Raw genomic sequence first — 24311 nt, 5'->3', positions numbered from 1 at the left:
TGTGTCACTTCCTCTCACTCTTTTTTTTTTCTTTTGGATGTGGTTATCGCCTGCTTTTCTCTCTTCCTTCTTCTTCTTCTTTTCTCAACCACTTTCAGCAATGCGGTCCCTTCACGCAAGCATATTTTGGCGTTCGTTGGTGACATCTGCTGTATATTATACATCTACCCAACTGGGAAAAAAATCACACAAATTGCATATCTTAAAAACAGAGATCTTCTATCGTACATATTTCTGCTACATGTCCTTCTCTATTGATATCTATCTCAGATTTATTAATATCTCATCCATCAATTGCCAGCCAACTGATGTAGGTCATCCAAGGTCGTCAATTCTTGACTACAAGATCACGACTGTCGAGCCTCTACAGGTTAAATAAAAATATAAACGAAGGGGCAGATGACCACCTGAACACACACAGATCTATCTAGTGTGGGAGTATGACCCTGAGTAGATTGACGAGCAGCCTCCGGCTCCGTTAACATTTGGACGGTCCTCTCTTTATGAGGTGGACGAGCCCTGTACTATCCCTACGGGTGTGGAGATGTCAGTAATGTATAGACATGGATAGATTCATTGACATTTTAGATTTCATATTCCTAGCTCCAGTTTAGCTCCTTATTTCTTGAATAATTCATAACCATGCTCAAATCCACTATGCACCTATATATCTGTCTATCTAGGCCTTGCACCTTTCAGGGCGAAAGTCTTTGGGTGCAGAGGCTCTTATTCTCAAACAATAGCATTCGACTAGAAAGGTAAGTGTCCCATGGCCAGAGTCTAGCCAAGCAGGTTAGGTTCACTATAATAATTGTGCGTTCAGGTGGATTATTTGGGACCTCCTTTGTCTGAACTGACTCCGGGGACCCTTGTCTCGTGTTTTCAATGACACTCACTCCGAACATGATGATTCGCTATGTTTAGCTGTTTATGATAGGGAGGAAAAGTACCAAGCATATTCACTAAGCTACAGAGAGCCTCTCCAAAGCTTCAGGCTCAGTAGGTCATGTGTCATATTGGTGATTGGCAAAGTCTAGTTTCAGTATATAAGGGGGCAATAGTGCCGAGTATATGTTTCGCACTGCGATAGCGAAGGCGCTGTTTGTTTGAGATCATGATCATTCAAACTGAATTCTACATAGCCCTGGCCGGCAAATAAGCCGTCAGGTGTCCAAAGAAAGTCGATGATCGGCAGCGTAAATCCATTAGTGGATTCTTGCCCACAAGCTCAGGATGCAGCACTCTATATTGCATGCATATATAAAGATTAGGTTTTAGTTTTCTTCTAGTAAAGCCTATATAAATATATATATATATATATTAGAGGCTAAATTAAGTAGCGTATTTTCTTATACCTCTTTTAATAGCGTTATTATTTAATTCTATACCGTTTTTTTTTAGGAATTCGGCTGATCAAGAAGATCGAGAGAAGAAAGGTGCTCCCGGAGGATCTTTATTCTCGATGGGAAAATCTCATTCCAGCCACTATCACACGGAAAACCTCTGTACATGGCGCAGGTGTTACTCAGGAAAAGCCTAGTACTCGGAGACCTACCTCAGCCCTTGACCAGGATGAAGCCCTTCTAAATCGCATCAAGACGGAGCCAGCTAATCGGCATATTACTATAACCGCATTTGCAGACAAATCACAGTCATAGAGCTCTCGATGTTGTTGATTTCTAAGAAGTCAAAAAATCGAAGATACTTCTAGTAGCAATGGAGTCCTTCGGATTCGATTTACCTATTTAGATTGATAGTTTTCTGTAGGTTTGTTAGGTTATGAGACAGCTGAGAACGTACATGTTAGTCTGGTCCCTTGTCAAAATGGAGTTCTGGCCCTAGTTGAAATGGCTTTATTGTTTTATATCGAAAATTCGTTGTCTGTGGACATGCTTTGGTACACCATCATACGTAAGTAAAATTAAATTTTTGTGCGGCGATGTTGGCCATATGCAGCGCTCCTTTGGAACATATCTCGAACCTCTTTCCCCCTCCTCGGAGCTGACTTTATTCGGGGGATCACGAACGATCCACGGTAGGAAACGAGATTGTTGATAGAGGTACGATGAATTTTGAATTAACGCTACTACCCCAAACAATGTGGTAGTGGAAGATAAGATTGCCATTCCCTAAATTCATCATATCATATATCTACCCCGGCTGGATGGGGGTGTCGGGGTTCGAAGGCGAATATTAAGCTTCAAAATCACTCTCCCCGATGCAAAAGGTATTAAACCAGCAGATCCAAAGCTATTTTTAATAGTCTCGGATTTAAAAGCCTCCATTCATACAAGGGGGTACGCTTCGAGGAAATCAAGTTTATCAATATGATTTTTTGCCTTTAAAATCACGTACGGAGGAAGCGCCTATCTAGAAGCATCCGTATACTCGATAACTATTACCTACTTACCATTTCTAGGTTGTAAAAGTAATCTCCGGCCGTAGTATTCGCTTCTTATAATAATCTTCGCGGTTACTATTAGCCCTATCGCGAAACCGGTTTTATCAAAGTTATAAACGTCATCGGGGTCGATTCTAAATCGAAGGACAGTTTCTTTAATAAGATTAAACCACTTCTAATAACTTTCGGGTCCTCGTATTTCGCACGCTCGTAGTTATATTGTTTTAAGAACCGGGACGAAACAAGAGGATACCGTTTTACAAAGTTTGTAACCCAATTTTCACCGACCGAAAGAACCGGGGTGGTTCCGCGCTTTTCGAGAAGATTCGCTATTTCTCGTACGGTAGAAGGGCGGGGGGCTAATCCACGAGAATCCATAGAGAGAATCCATTTTTGAAGATATTCCTCCTCAGTTTCCGTCAATTTATGTGAATTAGCGCGAGAAATCGCGCGCTCTTGAACACCGCTTAGGCGGCGGCGGAGAGTTGTACGCGGGACATTCAAAGTGCGCGCAGCAAGAGCAATAGAGCTGATATCTCCATTTTTAAAAGCCTAGATAGCTAATAAAAACTTACCCTCTTGCTCTATTGAATTTCTAGAGGATTGAGAGCGATCACCAAGAATGAAAAGTCTCAAATAAGTTATAAACCTAGACTCGATGTTGATCATGCCTTCTCAAGCTCGGCCAACTGTCCGCCTTAACCAGCCACAAAAGATCATTCCCAAACTCATCCACACTATCATCCCCACTGTTCCATTCTGCCTCTAAGCCAAAACTCTGCTCCATCAGCCTTTTCATCGGCACGTTCCCAGAATGACTGCCGACTCGAATCTCCACGAGGCCCAATCCATAAAGCCCATAATCAAAAACCATCCGCAGTGCTTCATAGGCATACCCTTTGCCTCGCGCGACCGGCTCAAGGATCACGCCCGCTGCGCCAGCTCGGGATAGGTTACTTTCAGCTTCATCTCCATCGGTCGCACCGATCCAACCCAGGCCAGCGATTCCGATAGGCGTGTCGCGATGCCAAATTAAAAAGTTCAGATAGGTGAGTGGTTGAGGGAGGGATGTCCATCGTCGAGCGATTCCCTCGAGCTCTTCAGATGTGGCTTCGGAGATGGACTTGTCGAATTCTGAGTTTGCTTTGTTTTGAAGAATATTCAAAATCACAGGGATATCCTCATTCCTTGGTAGACGAAGTGACAGGTCTGTTGATATGGATTGAAGCTTGAATTCTGAGTCACCCAGATGACCGACTGTTTGGTACGACAGGGGATATGAGGTGGTGTTCATGTTCTCTTGTGGGAAGTTGGAGGTTGAGTCACCACGAAGGCTGTTCTAATACTGAGGTATTTTGGGGTGAGAGTATTGAAGACTGAGAGGGTTGATGGGCAAGGGTTTGGTTGTCGTGGGCATGTGACGCCGTCCTTGATCAGCCGTGCGGGGATAGCCCACCGCCGGTCAATATAAGGGCAACTTCTATCCTCCTGGTCTTCCTACCATAACAGCGGGGGTTTCGGGCTCTAGCGGACTACTGCCACTCTCCATTCTATACTATTGATTGGCCATCATATCTTTCTGCATATTAAAGAGCCTGCTTGAGATCTATGCTACTGTGTAATTATTTGTCAGTTGTAAATTTTTGGATCAGTTTAATCGACCTAGGGTCTTTGCTCGCTTGCACCTAGTGTCAAACTGCAGGATTGAATCTATCTAATACCAAGCATCAAAGGACCCCAAAATTGCAGGATCTGTCTTAATGCTTACCCGGGAATCTGACCCATGTGCCACGATTCGCTTTAGCTGGTCCGGCGCCGGCCGCTCCTTCTCACCTCCCACTCGATGAAAGTTATAGTCGTCAATAGGGCGCGTTGTTCGATTGTGCCATTCAAGCAGAGCGTCAAAGTCTCGACAGACGCGGTTGATGGCGTAGTCCCACACAGGCTCGGATCGCGTCTCCACCCAGTTGTAAGTGACAAGATCCGTATTGGCGTTGCAGGTAAGAGACTGAAGAATCAGGTGCAGGCAGTGGTAGAGATGAACCCAATGAAATGGGGAATTTATACCATCAGGCCAATAGTAATCGCGGTGGAGGTTTTGACGTAGCACGTTCAAGCAATGAATCTCGTGAAAAGCGTTCACCAGACCGATATGCATCTCCGGGTGATCATTATCTCGGACAGTCATGGTTGGGTCTTTGCCCAGTTTTACGACCTCCTCTGTGGTGAGGAATACCTGTCCAAGCGTTGAAATGCGATCCCAAGCTGCATCGACATGAGGGCTTGGCAGCTGGCGATAGATGGACAGGTTGTGGTCGGGTGCGAAGAAATCTCCTTCAACCTGGACAGGCTTGAGTGGTATGTCTACTTGATCCAGAATCGATGCTTTTGCGGGAGTTCGACAGGTTAGCAACCTACACTAGACTATACATAGAAGAAATTTACGTCACTCACAGAAGTAGGACGTTTGTTTCAACAACCAATTTCTCTCAGTTCTCTCGGTTTGCTTGTTAGGTCGATATAGGATAAATGCAACAGACAAAGTCACAATGGAGCAAAATAGGACCACACAATTCAAGATGAGGAGTATCAAAAGGCATGATTGTGGTCTTCCTGACTTGGTTGAACTGGGTGGTCCTCTATTCTTTGGTAAAAAAAGTTCCTCTTCCTCTTCATCTGATCCGTTCGGAATGGGTTCCTCGGAGCAGCTAACATGTTCATGAGAGTTTATCAGGGGTTGGGACATGGTCATTTTTGTGCTTGGGGATGAGGTTGAGTTGGAATACTGTTGTCGTTGATGAACCCTGTACCCGTTTTCTCGGTTCAACCTATTGGCTCCAGTAAAACTAGCAGGTCTAGTCCTATAAAAGTACATAGTTGCGATTCACATTACAGCAAAACCGTCATTGCCTTACAGTGTCAGAGGATGACAAGGTATGGTAAGAGATCACAACAACATTGGTAACCCGAGTCTAGTTTTATGACCTCATACCCATTTTCCTGCATGATTAGCTGGCTGAGCTGAATTTGATGCTAATGGTACTAGTCGGGAAGATATCCGCTCAGCGGGTGCATTATCGTCGACAGAATCACAGAATTATTTATGCGTTCCCCACCTCTAGCCGCCTTGGGAAAACCTGATGTGATAGCAGGAAGTGGAACGGATGGAAGTGCACATGGATCTACCTTTCTGAACCATCGTGACTGGCCTCTTGGATGTCGGTGAACTGGTGAATGTAACCCATCTAAACCCGCTTCAAGCAAGATCTTCACGGCTTCAATACAGGTATTAGACAATCGGCCATTGTTATCTCTTCCCTTCCGTCTCGCCATTCTGAGCGGGGTCAAATTCTAGTTGAAGCTTTGGTTACCCAGAGAATCATACTCCGTCATTGGCCCCTAGGAGCTCAAACAGATCATCATACTTAAATCGGATAATTCATTTCTACGAACGCAGGACGTAAATAGGCGCGGCATTTTCAAAGGATTGAATATAGTCATTGCTGAAACTACCTAGATATATCAAATAGCACCCAAGATAACTGTCAAGGGACGCTTCGGGTCTACCAGAGCCAGAAAAACAGGAAGCAGACACCGGGATGTGTAAAGAATATAGACAAGTCTAGCGCTTCATTATCCTTTCCTACCTTGTGTTCCAAAAGAAGTAATACAGATGCACCTCCTGCTAATTCATTAAATCAGTACACCACCATTTTGGCATCGAAGAAGCCCAAAGGCGGAAAATGCGGCACACAAGTTAAAGAAATGGTCGGTGACGCGTCATGATCCCATCGACCTTTTGCGCTATTGGCACGTGGATATACTGCTGATGGAGACCGACATCTTATTTTCAAGGGGGGGGGGCTAAGGCGCATAGAACCTGCGATATGACCCCGGACGCAGACGGAATTTAATTCAGTCCGCCCTCCATGTGCAGTTACATTCAGCGGATACAGGGATTAGAATTCTGAAAGAAATGAGTGAGGAGTACCAGCAGCTGCAACGTGACGAGGCCGAAGGTGGTCAAAGCTCGTTATGTTTGTGCTGACTGTCTAGCCTAAAAATCTTAGCGGGCTCTAAGGTTAAAATACATAGAATCGCATATATCAATTACTTGAAGCAAGTTGCTACTCTTTTCTCATTTACCAGAACTTTCATCCAATCGAGATTCAAACTATTACAGATTCAAACTTGAACAATTATCCAGATCATGCATACCCAGGCACTCCTCAAAGTGTGCCTCCTCATCTGTGGACTTGCCAATGCGGCACCTCATGGCGGTATGTTACCTTATAAACTCCATAAGTTGCTAGGCTAATGACCGAGGATCAAAAGCCCTTCTTGCGAGCCGTGACCCCGAGCCAGATGAGTTGATGTATGTCAACTCCAAGCGAGAGGCTTCTCCTGAGGAGTTGATGTACGTCAATTCCAAGCGAGAGGCTTCTCCGGATGAGTTGTTGTATGTCAATTCTAAGCGAGAGGCTTCTCCTGATGAGTTGATGTACGTCAATTCCAAGCGAGAGGCTTCTCCTGATGAGTTGATGTACGTCAATTCCAAGCGAGAGGCTTCTCCGGATGAGTTGTTGTATGTCAATTCTAAGCGAGAGGCTTCTCCAGATGAGTTGTTGTATGTCAATTCTAAGCGAGAGGCTTCTCCGGATGAGTTGATGTACGTCAATTCCAAGCGAGAGGCTTCTCCAGATGAGTTGTTGTATGTCAACTCCAAGTGAGAGACGGAGACTGAGCACTATATTACTTTATGGAGCCAAGGGAGCTTCAACAAGGGCATCAGCAATCAGAATCCTATCTCAGAAGATATAATGTACCTAGATATGTCTTTGGAGGACAAAATCAATCATTACTTCCTGAATTGTTGGTAATTTGAGCTGCTACAAAATTGATTAATACTGTAGGTCTAGACTGTATCATTCGCAACCTTCCACGAATCAGTGAAGATCTTATAGCATTCAGCGAAGCCTAAAGAATTGAATATTTCTCCTGATTCCCCAAGTACATATGACCCTCAGCTTTCACTGACAACCCATGGCTTTCCTTCACTGTCCATGCCTTCCATCTTGAAAACGGTCGTTGCGCCCAATAGCTCCGCCCTTCTAGGGGTTTCTTCTGATAGCTCGACCGCATCTCTCAATGCTTTAGAGTTCCGACATTGATGAGTGTGGTTCATACCATCAATTCCCTTAACTAGTTTTCCTTCAAAATCTCTTGTAAAAGTTGGCCTTTCGATCGTGTCGTCTGCGGCGCACAGAACACCCTTTAAGAAGAATCATGGATCAGTCAAAGAGAAGAGAAAATCGCGAGAGGGCTAAACGGTATTCATTATACTGACCTGCGCCAGGTAGTCCAAACAATGCAGCCAATGCATACTGTCATTTGACCAGTCCGATGCCTCATGTGCGTGTGACATGGGCTTTCCAAGAAGCATGTCGCGAATCATCATCAGGCAATGAAGCTGGTGAAACATGCTTACACCATAGCCGTGAACCTCGCCGTCCGATTCTTGAACATGAAGAAAGCCACCACCATGGGTCAACAGTTGTGACCAGGACGGGTCCTGGGCGGCTTCTTCTGCTGAATTGAAGGAGTTGCTATGGGATATTTCCCTGAAAAGCATGGGAGTGAAGACTGGTGGCGGGTTTGGAACATGATGAACATCCCATATCTCAGATGGTGGGTTCAAGGATGGGTGCGAGGGCGGATGCGGGTTGGTGAAAGATGTCAAACGCCCATACTGAATACCGAATAAAAGGGTAGTTGAGGTGAGTATGACCAGGAATCCCGTAGATAAAGTGATTAGGAGCCAATTCCGCTGTAATATAGAGTGACTGCCTAGCATGCCGTATGTAATTGCCATGATTACAAGCCAAAATCTTCAGACCAGAGAAAGAACAGCTGAAATACTCACAGGGAGACTTGCATGCCTTTTAAGTGCCCACAGAGTCGGATTTATCAGGTCTGATTACGCACACAGGGATGGCCTAAGCATGGACCCCGCCTCTAGTGCGAGGATATAACAATGATCCGCACACGCTCCGAAAGGTAACACTCCTCTTTGCAATCTCTACCCAATATGTTTTTCATGGGAGACTCTTTTCGCCGATGGCAGTACACCTCCGTCAACAATGAGCCAGACAACTACAAAGAGCAGGGCTCACTGGAGGCACCTGATTCGTTAGGGGTTGATATCGATGCTTGGCCTAGTAAAAGGCAGCGGTACGGCATGATCCTGAATGGTCTATTCTTTCTTCTGTCGCTTTGGCTCTTTACTATGGCAATGATATCCATGCATCTTCCCCCTCAAGAGTCCCAGCAGAGGAATAATCTTCTCAGAAAGACGTCAGAACCATGTAGTAGACCCCAAACAAAGGAAGAGAAGAGAACTGAAGTTAACTCTTGACAGCGCCGTTGTTTGATGAGATTGATATTCCCCTCACTTCGACAAGATTGAATGGCACTTTTCTCGAAGCCGAGCCGCTCTCCATCTTCCGCCAGCCTCCTTCACCGGAAGTTGACGCTGCCTGGGCCCGAATCGAAAGTCAAAGACCAGTGCCTATCAGTCACGAATACATCTCTGCCCATGGCAAGGATCCAGCTCGCGCGGCCAAATTTCCCGAGTCTTTCGGATTTGGAAAAGAAGCCTACATTGGCCGTATCGACGTCTTCCACCAGATCCATTGCCTTAATCGTCTTCGCATGCATCTCAAAGATAACTACGACTACTATTACGCTGATTCAGATACAAACAATGAATATCATCGCCTTCATGTCAGCCACTGCGTGTATATGCTGTTGCAGAATCTGATGTGCACCGCCAATGTGGACGTCTACCCTCATACATGGATCGATGCCCAGCAAAATGCCTTCCCCGATTTTAGCATAAACCACAAGTGTCGTGACTTTGGCGCTATTTTGAAATACCACGATGATCACTCTGTCCCTATTGAAGTTTTCGGGGCCCTCCGACGACCAGCAGATTTCGAGCCTCTTATCATGGTAAGACTTTCAACTTCATTGAGGATAACAAGGAAACTTATTTACTGACACGTCAACCAGAACCACAAATTCAAAACCATTTTCCAGTGGTATGACAACCATCCCGATGATGGCGATTTGGGAACGGAAATTCTATAGTTTCGGGGGCTTGCAGCGAGATGCTCCGAGCCGAAGAGTGGGGCCTTCGCAATGGTTAGCTGGGATAGATGCAGGTCTATGATTGTAGTATTGAAACAAACTGATTCTCAATTACCTGCACATTGTAAATTAGTGCCAGTCACAATACTGCCTAAGCGAGGGATATTCTTTTGCTGGGGGGCCGAATCTCACCGCAGCCCCCGTAGCCCCGAGTGCTGGACCAAGTCATGTGTAGTATCCTCGTGGAACAGGACCTCGAGATTCTCTATAGTTGTTGGTCCGAGAAAATGATTTCATACGGCACCCAACCTCTTGATCCAAGGACAGCGTGTGATCCTCCACCGCTGATCAATGCAGTGTAATAGGCAGCCATGCAATGCAATGCAACATGCTTCAATCAACACCTCCGACGATTCCGAAGGATCATCCATCCCACGGAAGTACATGTGCTATCCTCTGGTGTTTTGTTACGAAGACCTGTGGACCTATGCTATAATACGGTATATACAACAGCGTACCGTATCATATAAGATGGGGGCGCATATTCACGGTGGACCCCGGAGAGGGGGAAAAATGCCAAAGAACTTTAGAAATGAATCGCACATTATGCCCAGGGTACTTGTAATCTGATTTTAAAGACTTAGTCTCATTTTCTTTCTCTTGCCCTTTGCCTGGCGGCCTAGTTCGAGAGCACCCACATCCTCATCACGTATTCGACTTGCATTTGGCCATAGGGAAGAAGCATCAGCACTATGGAAGCTGGCCATCCTCTCATCGGGCACCATGACTCTCAATCCAACAGCTCAATTGAACTCGAACTTGCCGACAGATCACCAGACGTTGACCTGGAAGATCTAGCTCGTCGTAACGGACCGTTCGAGGACGATGAAAAGTATCTGGCAGGAATTAGGGCCCGCCATTGCGTATCGAACCGTATGCGCCCGGTTTGGGAAATATGCCGTTTATACCTTATTGGACTTGTCGCTTTTCTCCTGATCGTTGGCTTGGGGTTGCTGGTCACTTCTAACGACACCACCAACGAGGATCACGATAACCATCATCATGATCATGAGCCCGATAACCATCCCGAGGGCCACGCACAAAACAGTACCCCCACGACAATTTGGCCCCCAGCGGCGAAACTCTCCAACCAAGGTCTTCCAATAGAATGCGGCACTTCTAACGCTGAAGCCAAGGCCAGGGGTTGTATCTTCGACGTGATGATCTACTGCTGGATCCCACCCGCATGCTACGAGTCCGATCTAGCCGCCGATGTACAATCAGAAAGTTCCCGTTTCGCACCATTCCACATGGCGGGTGTCTTTAACTGGTATGCGGATGCAGAGGGCCAGAAGGCTGTTTCCCAAGACGCAGATACTCTCAGTGAAATGCCTGAGATCTGGGCAACGCATGACTGGCACCAGGCGCATTGCCTGTATTTCTGGCGGTTGTTAGCTCGAGCCGTGAACAGGAATCAGCAGAATAGACAGGATGGCGCTTATGTGCTCTCCCAGGCGATTGTTTTTCCTCATACCTTACATTGCAATGATATGTTGGCGGATCAAAAGAAAGATGGGAATGATTTGATTCGGACCTTGAGGATATATGGGACCTGTGCAAAGCTTGACGGAGAGCCAAATCCATATCTGGAACATGGTGGTTTCCCTGTGGATCCGGAATGAGGATTCGTCAACATATAAGCATCCATTGGATCTTAGTATTTTTGGAAGATAAATCAGACCGGCTATTCTCAACAGTCAGCAGGGACAAGCTGGAGAGTAGGGACGTACTAGAGAGTGGGGACGCACTAGAGAACCTGGGGGGTGGGTTCAACTCCGGCCTGGACGCGGTGACGACCATGAAGCCCAAGTAGTTACCCTTCCAGAAAACCAATTCTGGGTAGTTGACGAGCATCCGTCATCAATAGTGACTGCTGTGATATGCTGGCCTTCCTTAACGCATCTAATTAAAGGTTTACTAGTAGTAAGCTTATTGACAGAAAGCTGGTGTACGAACAATGTATGGTATAGATGACCAATGTTGAAGACTCTAACTACCTAAATTGACAAAACAAGCTTTTTCAACAATCTATGCGGACATCGATGACTAACTATAATATACACTTTCATGTGGTATGCCTAGTACCTAATATCATATGATATTTCCGGTATAATACCTGGTTTCTACTATATATTTGGACTTAGTATTCGATATACACCCTTGTTCTTAAAGTCTATATTTTCCTAGCTTTAAGAGTTATCTATTCCTTTAATTCTAAGCCTTCTAATAGCTTTATTTTATTTATTTATTTATTTTTCAGGCCTTCTAACGGCCTTAATTCTTTTATTACTATACTCTCTTTAAATAACGTATTTCACATGCGAGCCGGCCACCCCACCCAACCTATTGAATTTAAATATATTTATCTCAACCATAACTCCATAAAATTAAATATACTAAAATCATCTATCTAGCTAGGCATCTATTGAATTTATGCCCGGTTCCTTTACACCCACTATACCTTAGTATAGGCCGCGTACGTGGTTCTAAAACCGGTTCTCTATATATTCCGGCACCGGTATAGGGTGCTTTATCTACTTCTACGAGCCTAGTAATCAATTAAGAAGCTTCTAGTACTAAGAGGCCTTCTTTAGCGGGTATCTACCTCCGGGATCTAGTACGCTTTTACTTCTACTTCTTATTAGCGGCGTATAATTCGCTTACTTCTTTCTTAAGAAAGGCGGCGGATTATATAGTGATCTAGTATATCTTTAAAATCTAGTTTATAGCGGAATTAAGAGGACTTAGAGGGCTCCTTAATCTTATACGAAGTAATGCTTTAATTAACGATACTTAATTTTATAACTAGATATAGTTTAATATGGTTTTAGGGTCCTAATTACTACCCTAGCTTAGAGGGAGGTTCGGGGTTCGAAGCTAGATATTAAGCTTTAAGATTACTTAGTTACATATAAATAGTACTAAACCGGCGGTTATAAAGCTATTTTTAATTTTATCTCCGATTTAAAAGCTTTAATTCGGGCCTAAGGGTATACTTCGAGGAATTTAAGTTTATTGTATTATTATAGTAAGAAGTAGGAATTAAGTAGATATTATACTTATTTTAGTATAATGATACTAGATTTCATATAAAATCACCCTAAAAAGATCCAATTTGACCCGTGGTCCACGAATTCGTACCTAGGTGAGTATTAGAATAAAGAGATATATATATTATGATTGATCAATCTACATGATAGTTGGTTTAGAATCACTACCTTCTCTATAGTAACAGTAATTTAAATACCTAAGAAAACCAGGAAAAATACATTAATTATATACCTACGATAAATTGGCATATTTGTATTGTTTAGTTCATAATAGGGGCCCATAATTGGCCCCTATTAAACCTATGGGCTTTCATTCCGGGCCCATAGCCTATCAATGGGCCCGAAGCATAGGCCCAAAACCCAGCCCATTTGGTGGATTGGGTTGGATTGGGCTGTGGGCCGGGTGGGCTTTCTTGAGGTCTACTTGTGACGGCACTATCATATACCTATGACTAAGCTCTGGGTGATATCTTACGTAGCTATGCTATAGGAATAGGATCATCTTTGACACTACTAGCCTTATTTCGTAATAGAGTCGGCCGCCGTACTGAAAAAAGACAGGGAAGTTTGATTAGACTATCCCTAATCGGATGGCCTTCGCCGTCTTTTTCGCGCCTGACAGACATTACGCATTATTTTAGGGGCAAGGGATCCTCTAGAAAACGAGCGCAGCCTAAATATCGTCAACGTACTAACCATTATAGAATAAATGGCCCTGTGGGGCTTGTCTCTATTGGGTAAGGTCTAGATTGAGTTATACAAATCAGGGGTACTTACTGAGCGTTACTAAGGTATCACTGAGCACTCACTGAGCAAGTCGCGGATTAGTTATTATATACGTGACCGAACTTGAGCATGCTCACTGATCCTGAGCCTAAGCGCCCTCATAAAGTGGCGGCAGCCCAGATAGGAAAGGCCCCACCCGGCAGACATTATCCTGTCTATATATCCGCATGTTATAGAAATCTGGAAATCAACATCCATGTAAGGTACTTTTGAAGAGATAGAGCTGTGCGGTCTCTTGGCAACGTAATTATAGTAGTTTTGCTAACATCATCACCACCTGGCGAAGAATGCGTGTATAAAGCATTGCAATTTTGTCCCCAGCATGGAATGATGAGCAGTCCTCTGAAACGACAGTTGCTCGGATGACGAACTGTATCAGTTCCGCGAGCTTTAATAGTCTACTGAATAAATCAGTAAGGTACTCACCGAACCGTTGAATCAAAAGCAATGGTCAATCGGCAATGCCCAATCCGATTATCTGCCGTCAATCCCATCAATATGCAACATGCGTAGCCAAAACAGCTGTCGTAATGATCGAAGTCACGAAACCGAATAAAATGGGATGGTCTGACTGTGGTCGGCAGATGGAGGGCTCCTAAAGAGCCGGGGATTTAGCATAGCACTGCCCCCATTGGCTAATTCTGGGCCGAACAGTCGGCAACGAACAGGCGATCGGGATTACCAGGCACGCCCCAAAGCCAGATAATATTAGTATGTGCTTTTTTTTTACATTTACAGTTATTGAGCTGGGCTGATGTCAAAGAACATATCATCTGTAACACCGTAATGATATGGACTCTACGTTTCAATCGGCAAATTCGGTAGTTAAGCAATGCTGGGGGAACTTGGGGAACCCCGGTAGCCCCACAGGGTGCCGCAGAGTACCGTCGCATTGAAGAATCCAGATGTTTTAGGAAAATGATGTCTCCATTCCAATTCCTCTGGTCAAATAAGCTGACGGGGTAAGCTGTGGATCAGTGCAGGCGCTAAAGCAGCTCGGAATGAGAAATTGTGTAAATTTTTTTTTCGGCATCGGGCCAATTTCATCTTTTCTTTCCCCGAAATAGGGTCTATAAGGACGGGTGGAACGGCAATCCCTTGAACGAGTACACACGTGGTAATTTCTTGGGTACTTCAAGGCCGGGATTGCCAGCCAAAAGCTCGTCATTCGAAGTCTATGTCTCTATGATATAACAATCCCATCCCATAACGGAAGTCAAGATGGAGGTCCCACGCGCAAATGTGCCTTTAGAGGTGATTGTTGTCGGGTATGTTTTCCATTATGCATGGTTAGAGATGCGAAAGTGGTATACTAATGTTTTGTAGTGCTGGTATGTTGTTTCTGAACACTGATGAAACTGCATTGGCTCGAGAAAAGGGTTGTCTTAACAATAATCGAACCAGGCATCGGCGGTATGGCAGCAGCCCTCACACTAGGTCTTCGAGGACACCATGTCATTGTCCTTGAAGCTGCGCCAAAGGTATGTGTCGTTGAAGATCCATGCTATCTCAAGCAAGACTAATCACTCATAATAGCTCATGGAAGTGGGAGCTGGAATTCAAGTGTCCCCAAACATGTTGCGTTTATTCGACCGTGAGTCTGCCTTACGCGAAGAAAAAACCCATGCTGACCGGTATCAGGATGGGGCGTCTCGGACCTAATTCACGCCCAAGACGTAGCCCTAGAACACATTCACGTCCGAAGATGGGACGACGGCAAACTCCTCGGCACAATGCCAGTGAATAAGACATTCGGCCAGCAAGTCGTTATTCACCGCGCAGACCTGCACAACGCTATCATTGACAGGGCTTTGGCCCTGCCCAACGTTGAGCTGCGCGAGAACTCGCCCGTCACAGACGTGAAGTTCAGCCCAGCAAGTATTAGCCTAGCCAACGGCGAAATCATCCGCGGCGACGTGGTAATCGGTGCAGACGGAATAAAGTCCACCATCCGTGATCACCTGCTCGAAGACTCAACTATTAAAGCAGTTGCCACTGGTGACGCGGCGTACCGCATTATGCTTCCTCGACACGTTATGGAGGAGGATTCTGAATTGAAGAAGCTCATTGACGAGCCGCAGGCGACTCGTTGGCTTGGTCCTGAGCGCCATATTATCGCCTACCCTGTGCGCAAGCATGAGCTGTACAATGTTGTCTTGCTTCATCCCGATGGCCATGGCGTTGAGGAGTCTTGGACCACGAAGGGTTCTAAGCAGGCTATGGTTGACAACTATGATGGGTGGGATAGTAGGGTGCGAAAACTTATTGATCTAGTCGATGATAATGAAGTTTTAGAGTGGAAGTTGTGTCTGCATTATCCATTGAGGACGTGGATCCGGGGATCCGTCGCTTTGATCGGTGATGCGTGTCATCCCATGCTGTAGGTGCTCATGGAATTTTGGCTGGTTGGCTTCAAGACTAATCACGTTGGTTTAGTCCATATGTTGCCCAAGGTGCTGCCCAGGCTGTTGAAGATGCGGCCGCGCTTGGTGTCGTCTTGTCCGCTATCTCATCGCGCGAGGAGATTCCGCATGCATTGAGTGTTTATGAAAAGTCCCGGAAGAAGCGTGCTGAGACAGTGCAGCAGTCCGGATCGGAGAATCGGATTACGTTACATTTGCCAGATGGACCTGAGCAAATTGCCCGAGATGCGCAGTTCAAGGCTTCGGTCAGCGGAAATAACCCCGATAAGTGGTCGGATCGTAGGACACAAGAGTTTCTTTGGGGTTGGGATGCAGAGAAGGCAGCGTTGGATACTTGGAATGGTATGTTCCCTTATATTTCTGGTGGTCATGTGCTAACTTGCGGGCAGAGGATCAAGGGCAGATCACGGCCAATGCGAATCTGTAGGCGTTGTCGATACGATGCATCTCCTGTTCATATCTCATTTATTGTTACCATCTAGCGAGTAGACTCAAGAGTATATATATCTTTAGAAATGCAAATACTTCACTTCATTGTGGACATAATGAAGATTGAATCATTCAATTCATCCAAGACATTGCATTTTTAATACCAATTCCCATATTGTTCATTTTTTTTTCTCTCTAGTTCATTATACAGTCATTCAAGCCCAACACCATCCATTATGCATCGGTGGAACATTGGACAGGGAGACTTGACATGTTGGCCCGAGGAAGCCAGGGACGGTCAACATTTGGCATTCCAATCATTCAAAATTGAAGATATGTCATACTCCTGTAACACAATTTACAGTCTCTCGCCAGCGGCGGCCTTCATCTGACCGTACTTCTTGAGACGAATGGCAGACACGTTGATGAAGCCAGTGGTCTCGGCGGGGGAGAAGTCACCAATCTCATCCATGGAAGACTCGCTCATGTCGTAGAGCTTCTCTGTCTCGGAGGAGCGACCGAGGATGGAAACGGTGCCCTTGTAGGCGCGGCAGCGGACCTGGCCGTTGACGGACTTCTGGGAAGCGGTGATAGAGGACTCGAGGAATTCGCGCTCGGGGGAGAAGTACATGCCGTTGTACAGGAGCTATATATGTTAGATCAGAGAATTGGATACCGGAGATACCATGCTTACCTTGGAGTAGTTGTAGGTGACGAAGGAATCGCGCAGGGCACGGACTTCACGGTCCATGACAAGACCCTCAAGGTCACTGGACAAAGGTTAGTTATGCCACCACCGTTTCGATTTCGCAATACAATACTCACAGGTGTGCGGAGCGCAGGCAGGTGAGACCGGGGGTCTCGTAGCAGCCGCGGGACTTAATACCGATGAAACGGTTCTCGACGATATCGATACGGCCAACACCGTGACGGCGGGCAATGGCGTTAGCGGTGAGGAAGAGCTCGACGGAGTCGGTAACAGTCTTCTGCTTGCCAGCCTCAGTGTACTCGAGCTTGACGGGGACACCCTTCTCGAAGTAAAGAGTGAAGTCCTCAGGCTGATCGGGGGCGGTCAGCGGGTCCTGAGTCAGCTTCCACATGTCGGCGGGAGGAGTGGTGTCGGGGTCCTCCAGGATGCCGGCCTCGTAAGAGCAGTGGGCAAGGTTCTCATCCATAGACCAAGGCTTAGACTTAGTGGAGGTGACGGGGATGCCCTTCTCCTCGGCGTAGTCGAGCAGGTCCTGACGGCCCTTGAAGCGCTCGTAGAAGACGGGGTCGCGCCACGGGGCAATGACCTTGATGTCAGGCTGGAGGGCGTAGAAGGCAAGCTCGAAGCGGACCTGGTCGTTACCCTTACCGGTGCAGCCGTGGGAGACAGCGAAGCAGCCCTCGCGCTAAATTTGGGTCAGTATGATATCTTTTCTGCTGGCGGAGAAGTAAAGCGTACCTTGGCGACATCGATCTGGGCACGGGCGATAACGGGGCGAGCCAGGGAGGTACCGAGCAGGTAGACGTTCTCGTAAACGGCATTGCAAGCAATGGCAGGGAAGCAAAGCTCCTCAATGAACTCGCGGCGGATGTCAACAATCTCGCACTTGAGGGCACCAATCTTCAAAGCCTTCTCGCGGGCAGCCTCGAAGTCCTCTGCGAATAGTTATTAGAGTGGTGTCGGATGATATGTCGATGGAATTGAATTACCTTCCTGACCGACATCGGCCACTATGTTCATATTAGTACTTGATCTTGATTGACATGGTATTAAATCGCGACTTACTGAAACAGACGACCTCATAGCCCTCTTCAATAAGGTACTTCACTGTAATTCGGTATTAGTATCTGCAATTGGTGAATGAATTGACCGGTAATATTCATACAGATGCAGCTGGTATCAAGACCGCCGGAGTAGGCGAGGCAAACCTGTGGGATCGAGATGTCAGAAAGTGTGGAGAGAGCGGGTGGCGGTGTGGGATAGAATTGGAAATCAAGTTGGGAACTGAGAAAGGAGTTGTAGCGTTATAGCGCGAAAGCAATAGTTCATACCTTTCCCTGTGCCATTGTGTGGAATTGAATGTAAAATTCAAAAAGATTTATAGACGTGGTGTATAAAACAAAAGGAAGATTGAGTCATTGGGAAAAAATGGCAATTTTGGTGGGCCGGGGAAACAAGTCACGGGTCCGAACTGATAGCCCTGATAAGATAGCTATTTGCCCCTCCAATCTTTGTCCGAATCAACTCCGACTTACTCCTAGAACAGATATATGAGCTCAATGGACTTCAAAGTGATATATAAGCTTTTCAAATTTGTTATGAATATTCCAAGTTCAAATTTTACCATGTTTCCCATTCAGGGAATGAGAAAAATGCGGTTTCGCCTTTTACATCCGAAGATAACATTAGAGAAAAGATACAGTCCGATCTCGGGATCCATTAGAAGGGAGGATATGTACGCAATCAGCATGCATATACTTTGTAAGATACAATCTAGAAGGCTTCATGATTTCGTATTCTAAATATTCATTTTAACATACAATATTCAGTTTAGTTATTTACTGTTTTGGCCAATTCATCATACTTCGTCACAAGTCCCGTTTGGGCTCGTTTGGCTCGTTTGTCCCGTTTGCATCATCTCGGCTATCCGCGGCGGCTTCCCCGCGCCATGCCCCGGACAATGAACAAGGAGCAAATTTAAAAGGTAATCATCCCTACGGAGAAGAAAACTTATGTATTTACATTCTGTCCATATCCCACAATCTTAGCCAGAGATGGTTTCCTTACGAACTCCTTTGCGATCTCTTGCCCAAGCTCCTCGCCGGTTCTACTCCGGAGCTCCCACTCCGGCAGCGAAGCTGAACCTACCTATTGACTACAAAACGACTCCAATTTTACACCACACCTCATCCTCCTTGTCAAATACATCAGAGTACCCAGCAGGTGCCACGAGTAAACGACTCAACCTCTACCAAGCAATTAACTCGGCACTACGGACAGCACTATCTAAATCTGATCGAACTATCGTGTTTGGTGAGGATGTTGGATTTGGTGGTGTTTTCCGATGCTCGATGGACCTCCAAACCGAATTTGGGTCGGATCGAGTGTTCAACACCCCCTTGACAGAGCAAGGCATTGCGGGGTTTGCAATTGGGGCAGCAGCGGAAGGGATGAAGCCTATAGCTGAGATCCAATTCGCCGACTACGTATTTCCAGCGTTCGATCAGATTGTCAATGAGGCAGCCAAGTTTCGGTATCGAGAGGGTGCGACAGGCATTAATGTTGGGGGTCTCGTCATCCGCATGCCGTGTGGCGCGGTTGGACACGGTGCTCTGTACGTTGTGTTGTATCCGAGTGCCAAGAAAATTGGCATACTAATTGACTGCATAGGTACCACTCTCAATCCCCAGAGTCGCTTTTTGCACATATTCCCGGTTTGCGAGTAGTCATGCCACGGTCTCCTGCTCAAGCAAAAGGACTCCTTCTGTCTTCTATCTTCGAACACAATGATCCGGTGGTGTTTATGGAGCCCAAGATCCTCTACCGTGCAGCCGTGGAATATGTCCCGAATGAATACTACACCATTCCCCTCAGTAAGGCTGAGGTCATCAAACCTGGCGAGGATTTGACTATCATTTCATATGGACAACCTCTTTACATGTGCTCTTCGGCTATTTCCGCCATTGAGAAAACCATGCCGGGTGTCAGTGTCGAACTTATTGACCTGCGAACTATATATCCATGGGATAGACAAACTGTAATCAACAGTGTCAAGAAGACGGGTCGAGCCGTTGTTGTGCATGAGAGTATGATCAACTATGGTGTGGGTGCAGAGGTTGCATCTACGATACAGGATAGTGCATTCTTGCGCCTTGAAGCTCCCGTCAAGCGAGTTGCCGGGTGGAGCACACATACTGGGCTGAGCTACGAGCAATTCATTCTGCCCGATGTTGCAAGTGAGTACCCAGTGTCCTATATTTCGTTCCTATCACTAACCGATGGTCTTCTTACTCTAGGAACCTACGACGCAATTAAACAAACACTTGAATATTGAACTAAGATGTCTCCTAGGAGATCACAATAATACGCAAGCTATTTCTACCCAAGTACATTATCCACTTACATTTTAGTGGTGACCAGGTCCAAGGAATTGCACCAAGCAAAAGAAGAATGATGACATGAACTTTGTTGGGCTCAAAATAGTCTGTCTTGTTCTCAATGGCCTCACAGACAATGTTAAATACTGTAGCTAGAATATGTGTTAATTACATCTCATTATCTTTCATGATTTCACTCACATGATGTAGGGCTCTGAAGATCAGGCCTGTGTTCCAGATCCAGCCAACTTCTTCATTGCTCTCCTCTATTTCTTCCTTCCCTCCAAGCGTTTTCCAAGTGCCGCTTTCCCTTTCTGATCCCTCGTTCTTTCCCAAAAATTCGACTCCTCATGTTCCCGTGCACTTATTACTGCACGCTACTCCCGGGGCCGAGAGTCAAGTGTGGTTCCATGGCTCGTCTCTTCCACTCCTTTTCCATCCAATGCAAGTCTCTCATTACATCTTAGTTAACATTGTCCTCAACATACAAAACCCAAGAACCCGTTCTCCCTACTCTAGCTTTGATATCAATATCGTCACTATGGATCCCAACGCAACGGACCTTGAGACAGCGGATCTTGTATTACAAACTTCCCTACAGGAGGTTGAAGAGGCTTTGAGATCACTAGATCGGGATGAAAATGATGGAAGAGCATAGGTTCGTGATGAGAAACTTGCTCTTTTACACTCGGGAGCCGAGCTTCGAGGACGAATGAGGGCCCAACAGGACCTTCGAGCGGCCCTACGGATTTCGAGAAAATCACGTCTCGATCAGGCCGCCATTCTTCAAGACATCCATGATCGCGAGGTAAATGAAGCGCCGGCAGCTCATGTACGACCTGCCGGCCGCGCACCTCCTCAACCACAGTACAGGGTCAACCACAAGAACCTCAACTGCAACAATCTCGTGGCACATCGGGCTTGATTCTCAACTCAGATGTTCAGACTCAAACTCGCAAGCGAGTGTATACTACGACTCCTGTGACGGTGCCTCCTTCTGATGTCTTGCGGGAGTGCGTTGCCTGCTCGGAAAGTTATCCCGGGTCCGGTATGATTCGGAACAGTTGCTCACATGTTTACTGCCAAGGATGTGTCACCCACCTCCTGCAAAATTCACTAGCCGACGAAAGCTTGTTTCCACCTCGTTGTTGCCGGCTACCTTTGCCATTGGAAGCTGCGCGGGGTATCATCGATGCTGACCTGTGGGCAAGATTTGAGGAAAAGAAGATTGAGCATGGAGATAAAGCGTCATACTTATTGCTCAGATCCGGCTTGTTCTCGGTACATTCTCCCATCACATGTCGGTGGTACAATTGGAACTTGCAGAGTATGCAATCGACAAAGTTGTATCCTCCGCAAGAAGGTCACTCATCAGGGAGAACGTGTTGATGACCGCGTAGAGGTCCTAAAACTCGGAAAAGCGAAAGGATGGCAAAGATGCTTGAATTGCAGTCATCTTGTTGAGCTTCGTAGCGGCTGCAACCATCTCACGTAAGAACTTTCTCCCGTGGACCTGAAAACTTTTTGACATTATGGCTACACATGCTAATACACGATCATTTATCTAGATGCCGTTGCCGACATGAATTTTGTTACGTTTGCTCTACACCATGGGAGCAGTGCGAATGTGCTCATTGGGATGAGGCCATGCTTCAAGAGCGAGCAAAGCTGATTGCGGCTCGGAACCAGCCCACTCCTCCTGTACCACAGATTGTTCAGCGAGCAGCTCAGTTCTTAATTGAGCAGCATGATTGCTATCATGATGGGGCGTGGAAAAAGCTCGGGATCTCTGCCGAATGCGAGGAATGTGGCGGCTTGATGCCCGATTACATTTTCGAATTCAGGCATTGTGGGCTCCAAGCCTGCAATTCCTGTCGGATACATAGGTTCTGATTGAAGGGGTGCCAGAAGGAGGCGTGAAATGGTGTATTAATTATTCAGTCAAGGGGATTACATATTTAAACTAACTAACCATCGCAAGCGTGGGGATTCGGAGGATTTGTTATCAAGTTAAACTACTCGAGATATTTTTAGGTGAATTTGATTGATAACCAAGAGCGGAATTCGAGGTGGGTAAGCCAATAGTATAGCCTGGAGTCCTCCCGGGAACCTCGGGAAGGGGTATTGATTCGTAAGCTTATATAATTTCGGATTTAATCCCGTCATCCATTGATAGCGCAATCAATGCCTTTGAAATCGTTCTCAATCATGTAGTATCACGTAGTACGATGGCTCTGTAATCGCTCATTTTATAATAATATTGCGTGCGAATATGCCTCGGTATCATGGAGTTATAAAGAGCCATAGCCCCTCCATCAGAGGCCTTCGAATTAGACATCTAACACTCACTCTGTTCATTGTTTCAAATACTGCATCCAGCCCTACAATTATCACTCGAAAAGCCAACTCTGTGATTGCCTCCCACATTTATATTTCAACTTCAACATGGCAAACATCAAGGTTGCCCTTGCCGGAGTATGTCAGCCCAATCACCCTCATACATTTTCGTTCGCTAACATGATCCCCAGGCTAGCGGGAATCTCGGCCCTGCAGTGCTCAAGGAGCTGCTCGACGCAGGCTTTGACGTGACTATCCTCACTCGACAGGGTAGCGATAAGACCTTTGATTCCCGTGCCCACGTCGCACAGGTGGACTATGAGTCCCTCGACTCGCTCAAGGCTGCTCTGACCGGCCAGGATGCTGTAGTCAGCACTTTAAATGTCGGCGCAGTTCCCAAGCCCATCCATCTGCGCTTAATCGATGCAGCAGTGGCAACAGGTGTTAAGCGGTTTATCCCTTCGGAATACGGCTGCGACACCACAAATCCCCACACTGCCAAATTGCCTGTCTTTGGCGATAAGATTGGCGTTCAGGAACATCTCAAGAACGTCGCCCAGCAATCTGGGCTCAGCTACTCGCTGCTCATTACCGGTCCTTTCCTTGACTGGGGTCTTGAGAAGGGCTTCGTGCTCAACTTTGCTGGTCCGGCTACACTATATGATGGCGGTGATCGCCTCTTTAGCGCAACGACTGTCGCCGGCATCGGCAGGGGAGTTGTTGGAATCATCAACAACCTGGAAACCACTAAGAACTCCACAATTTATATCAATGAAGCTAGAATCACACAGAATGAGCTGCTAGAGTTGTCTGGCAAGAGCATTGAGACGAATATTGTTAAGACCACAGACCTGGAACAGGAGGCCTTTGCAGAACTGGCCAAGCCGGCCCCCAATCCGGGGATCTTTGCTACTAAGTTCATTTTGCGGGCTATCTTTGGTGAAGGATTTGGTACTCTCTTCGACTCTGAGAAGGTTTCTAACGATTTGTTTGGCCTGAAGATTCTGTCTAAGGAGGAAATCCGCGGTCTTATCCCCCAGTGAAATGCTCTTTTGGTTATTACTTCAATAATCTCAGATGTTCCATGCACATTGAGCACATAGCACCAATTCAAGATAACTATACCTAGTTTTCGTAAGAATCATATTAATATGGCGCTTGACATCCAATGACGTCACCGGTTAGATGACTCCGTAGAAGTATTCATCGAGTCCCTTACCTTTGACGTTTGTAATAGCGGGCTACATCGGGTTAATGAGAACATCATCATCATCATCATCATCATCATCATCATCATCATCATCATCATCATCATCATCATCATCATCATCATCATCATCATCGTACCTTTGACGTTATGAACATCAGATGCTCGGAAAAACTCGAATTCGTAGAAATTGTTGAACTGCGTGACAGCCGTCTCTTTTTGGGCATCTACTTCTCGGAGTAGATAGGTTAGCGTATAGTACCATAAACGAACAACCAAAGCTAATAGAGCTAAGAATAGTAAAACCGAAAAATCTCCATACTCTAGGATCGGTGGACTTATAGCCATGCTCTATCTAGACGTGCCATAAGATATTTCCTAAC

The 24311-nt window shown here is 46.1% G+C and overlaps 11 protein-coding genes across 11 annotated transcripts; 7 read left to right on the top strand and 4 right to left on the bottom strand.

The window, feature by feature from the left end:
* Positions 1 to 3066: 3066 nt before the first annotated feature.
* N7537_001900 (GNAT family N-acetyltransferase) lies at positions 3067 to 3695 on the bottom strand (the record flags this gene model as incomplete). The annotated part of the gene is made up of 2 exons (XM_056892958.1): positions 3067 to 3098; positions 3140 to 3695. 2 exons carry the CDS (start codon positions 3693 to 3695, stop codon positions 3067 to 3069), a joined length of 588 nt encoding a protein of 195 aa, XP_056757953.1.
* Positions 3696 to 3956: 261 nt separating this feature from the next.
* N7537_001899 (oxidase ustYa family protein) lies at positions 3957 to 5001 on the bottom strand (the record flags this gene model as incomplete). Its single annotated transcript, XM_056892957.1, has 3 exons — positions 3957 to 4007; positions 4170 to 4815; positions 4973 to 5001. The coding sequence occupies 3 exons, from the start codon at positions 4999 to 5001 to the stop codon at positions 3957 to 3959; spliced, it is 726 nt and encodes a 241-aa protein (XP_056757952.1).
* A 1610-nt stretch (positions 5002 to 6611) lies between these two features.
* N7537_001898 (uncharacterized protein) lies at positions 6612 to 7131 on the top strand (the record flags this gene model as incomplete). Its single annotated transcript, XM_056892956.1, has 2 exons — positions 6612 to 6681; positions 6737 to 7131. The coding sequence occupies 2 exons, from the start codon at positions 6612 to 6614 to the stop codon at positions 7129 to 7131; spliced, it is 465 nt and encodes a 154-aa protein (XP_056757951.1).
* Positions 7132 to 7424: 293 nt separating this feature from the next.
* Positions 7425 to 8273, bottom strand: N7537_001897 (uncharacterized protein; the record flags this gene model as incomplete). Its single annotated transcript, XM_056892955.1, has 2 exons — positions 7425 to 7673; positions 7749 to 8273. The coding sequence occupies 2 exons, from the start codon at positions 8271 to 8273 to the stop codon at positions 7425 to 7427; spliced, it is 774 nt and encodes a 257-aa protein (XP_056757950.1).
* Positions 8274 to 8489: 216 nt separating this feature from the next.
* Positions 8490 to 9550, top strand: N7537_001896 (oxidase ustYa family protein; the record flags this gene model as incomplete). The annotated part of the gene is made up of 3 exons (XM_056892954.1): positions 8490 to 8652; positions 8820 to 9412; positions 9473 to 9550. The coding sequence occupies 3 exons, from the start codon at positions 8490 to 8492 to the stop codon at positions 9548 to 9550; spliced, it is 834 nt and encodes a 277-aa protein (XP_056757949.1).
* Positions 9551 to 10302: 752 nt separating this feature from the next.
* On the top strand, positions 10303 to 11232 carry N7537_001895 (uncharacterized protein; the record flags this gene model as incomplete). The annotated part of the gene is made up of 1 exon (XM_056892953.1): positions 10303 to 11232. One exon carries the CDS (start codon positions 10303 to 10305, stop codon positions 11230 to 11232), a length of 930 nt encoding a protein of 309 aa, XP_056757948.1.
* Positions 11233 to 14667: 3435 nt separating this feature from the next.
* On the top strand, positions 14668 to 16296 carry N7537_001894 (putative salicylate hydroxylase; the record flags this gene model as incomplete). The annotated part of the gene is made up of 7 exons (XM_056892952.1): positions 14668 to 14714; positions 14773 to 14777; positions 14851 to 14927; positions 14983 to 15040; positions 15088 to 15826; positions 15883 to 16211; positions 16259 to 16296. The coding sequence occupies 7 exons, from the start codon at positions 14668 to 14670 to the stop codon at positions 16294 to 16296; spliced, it is 1293 nt and encodes a 430-aa protein (XP_056757947.1).
* A 360-nt stretch (positions 16297 to 16656) lies between these two features.
* N7537_001893 (argininosuccinate synthase) lies at positions 16657 to 18353 on the bottom strand (the record flags this gene model as incomplete). The annotated part of the gene is made up of 8 exons (XM_056892951.1): positions 16657 to 16944; positions 16993 to 17068; positions 17124 to 17692; positions 17746 to 17942; positions 17997 to 18017; positions 18073 to 18114; positions 18173 to 18215; positions 18339 to 18353. The coding sequence occupies 8 exons, from the start codon at positions 18351 to 18353 to the stop codon at positions 16657 to 16659; spliced, it is 1251 nt and encodes a 416-aa protein (XP_056757946.1).
* A 708-nt stretch (positions 18354 to 19061) lies between these two features.
* N7537_001892 (uncharacterized protein) lies at positions 19062 to 20341 on the top strand (the record flags this gene model as incomplete). Its single annotated transcript, XM_056892950.1, has 3 exons — positions 19062 to 19621; positions 19678 to 20243; positions 20304 to 20341. 3 exons carry the CDS (start codon positions 19062 to 19064, stop codon positions 20339 to 20341), a joined length of 1164 nt encoding a protein of 387 aa, XP_056757945.1.
* A 584-nt stretch (positions 20342 to 20925) lies between these two features.
* N7537_001891 (RBR family RING finger protein) lies at positions 20926 to 22277 on the top strand (the record flags this gene model as incomplete). Its single annotated transcript, XM_056892949.1, has 6 exons — positions 20926 to 20988; positions 21043 to 21216; positions 21258 to 21586; positions 21612 to 21691; positions 21713 to 21875; positions 21953 to 22277. The coding sequence occupies 6 exons, from the start codon at positions 20926 to 20928 to the stop codon at positions 22275 to 22277; spliced, it is 1134 nt and encodes a 377-aa protein (XP_056757944.1).
* A 552-nt stretch (positions 22278 to 22829) lies between these two features.
* N7537_001890 (aromatic alcohol reductase) lies at positions 22830 to 23764 on the top strand (the record flags this gene model as incomplete). Its single annotated transcript, XM_056892948.1, has 2 exons — positions 22830 to 22859; positions 22913 to 23764. 2 exons carry the CDS (start codon positions 22830 to 22832, stop codon positions 23762 to 23764), a joined length of 882 nt encoding a protein of 293 aa, XP_056757943.1.
* Positions 23765 to 24311: the final 547 nt, after the last annotated feature.

The sequence above is a fragment of the Penicillium hordei genome, assembly GCF_028827395.1.
Source record: "Penicillium hordei strain IBT 12815 chromosome Unknown utg000001l_segment0_segment0, whole genome shotgun sequence".
In the NCBI taxonomy this organism is placed as follows: domain Eukaryota; kingdom Fungi; phylum Ascomycota; class Eurotiomycetes; order Eurotiales; family Aspergillaceae; genus Penicillium; species Penicillium hordei.
This window is presented reverse-complemented; position numbering and strand designations above follow the sequence as displayed.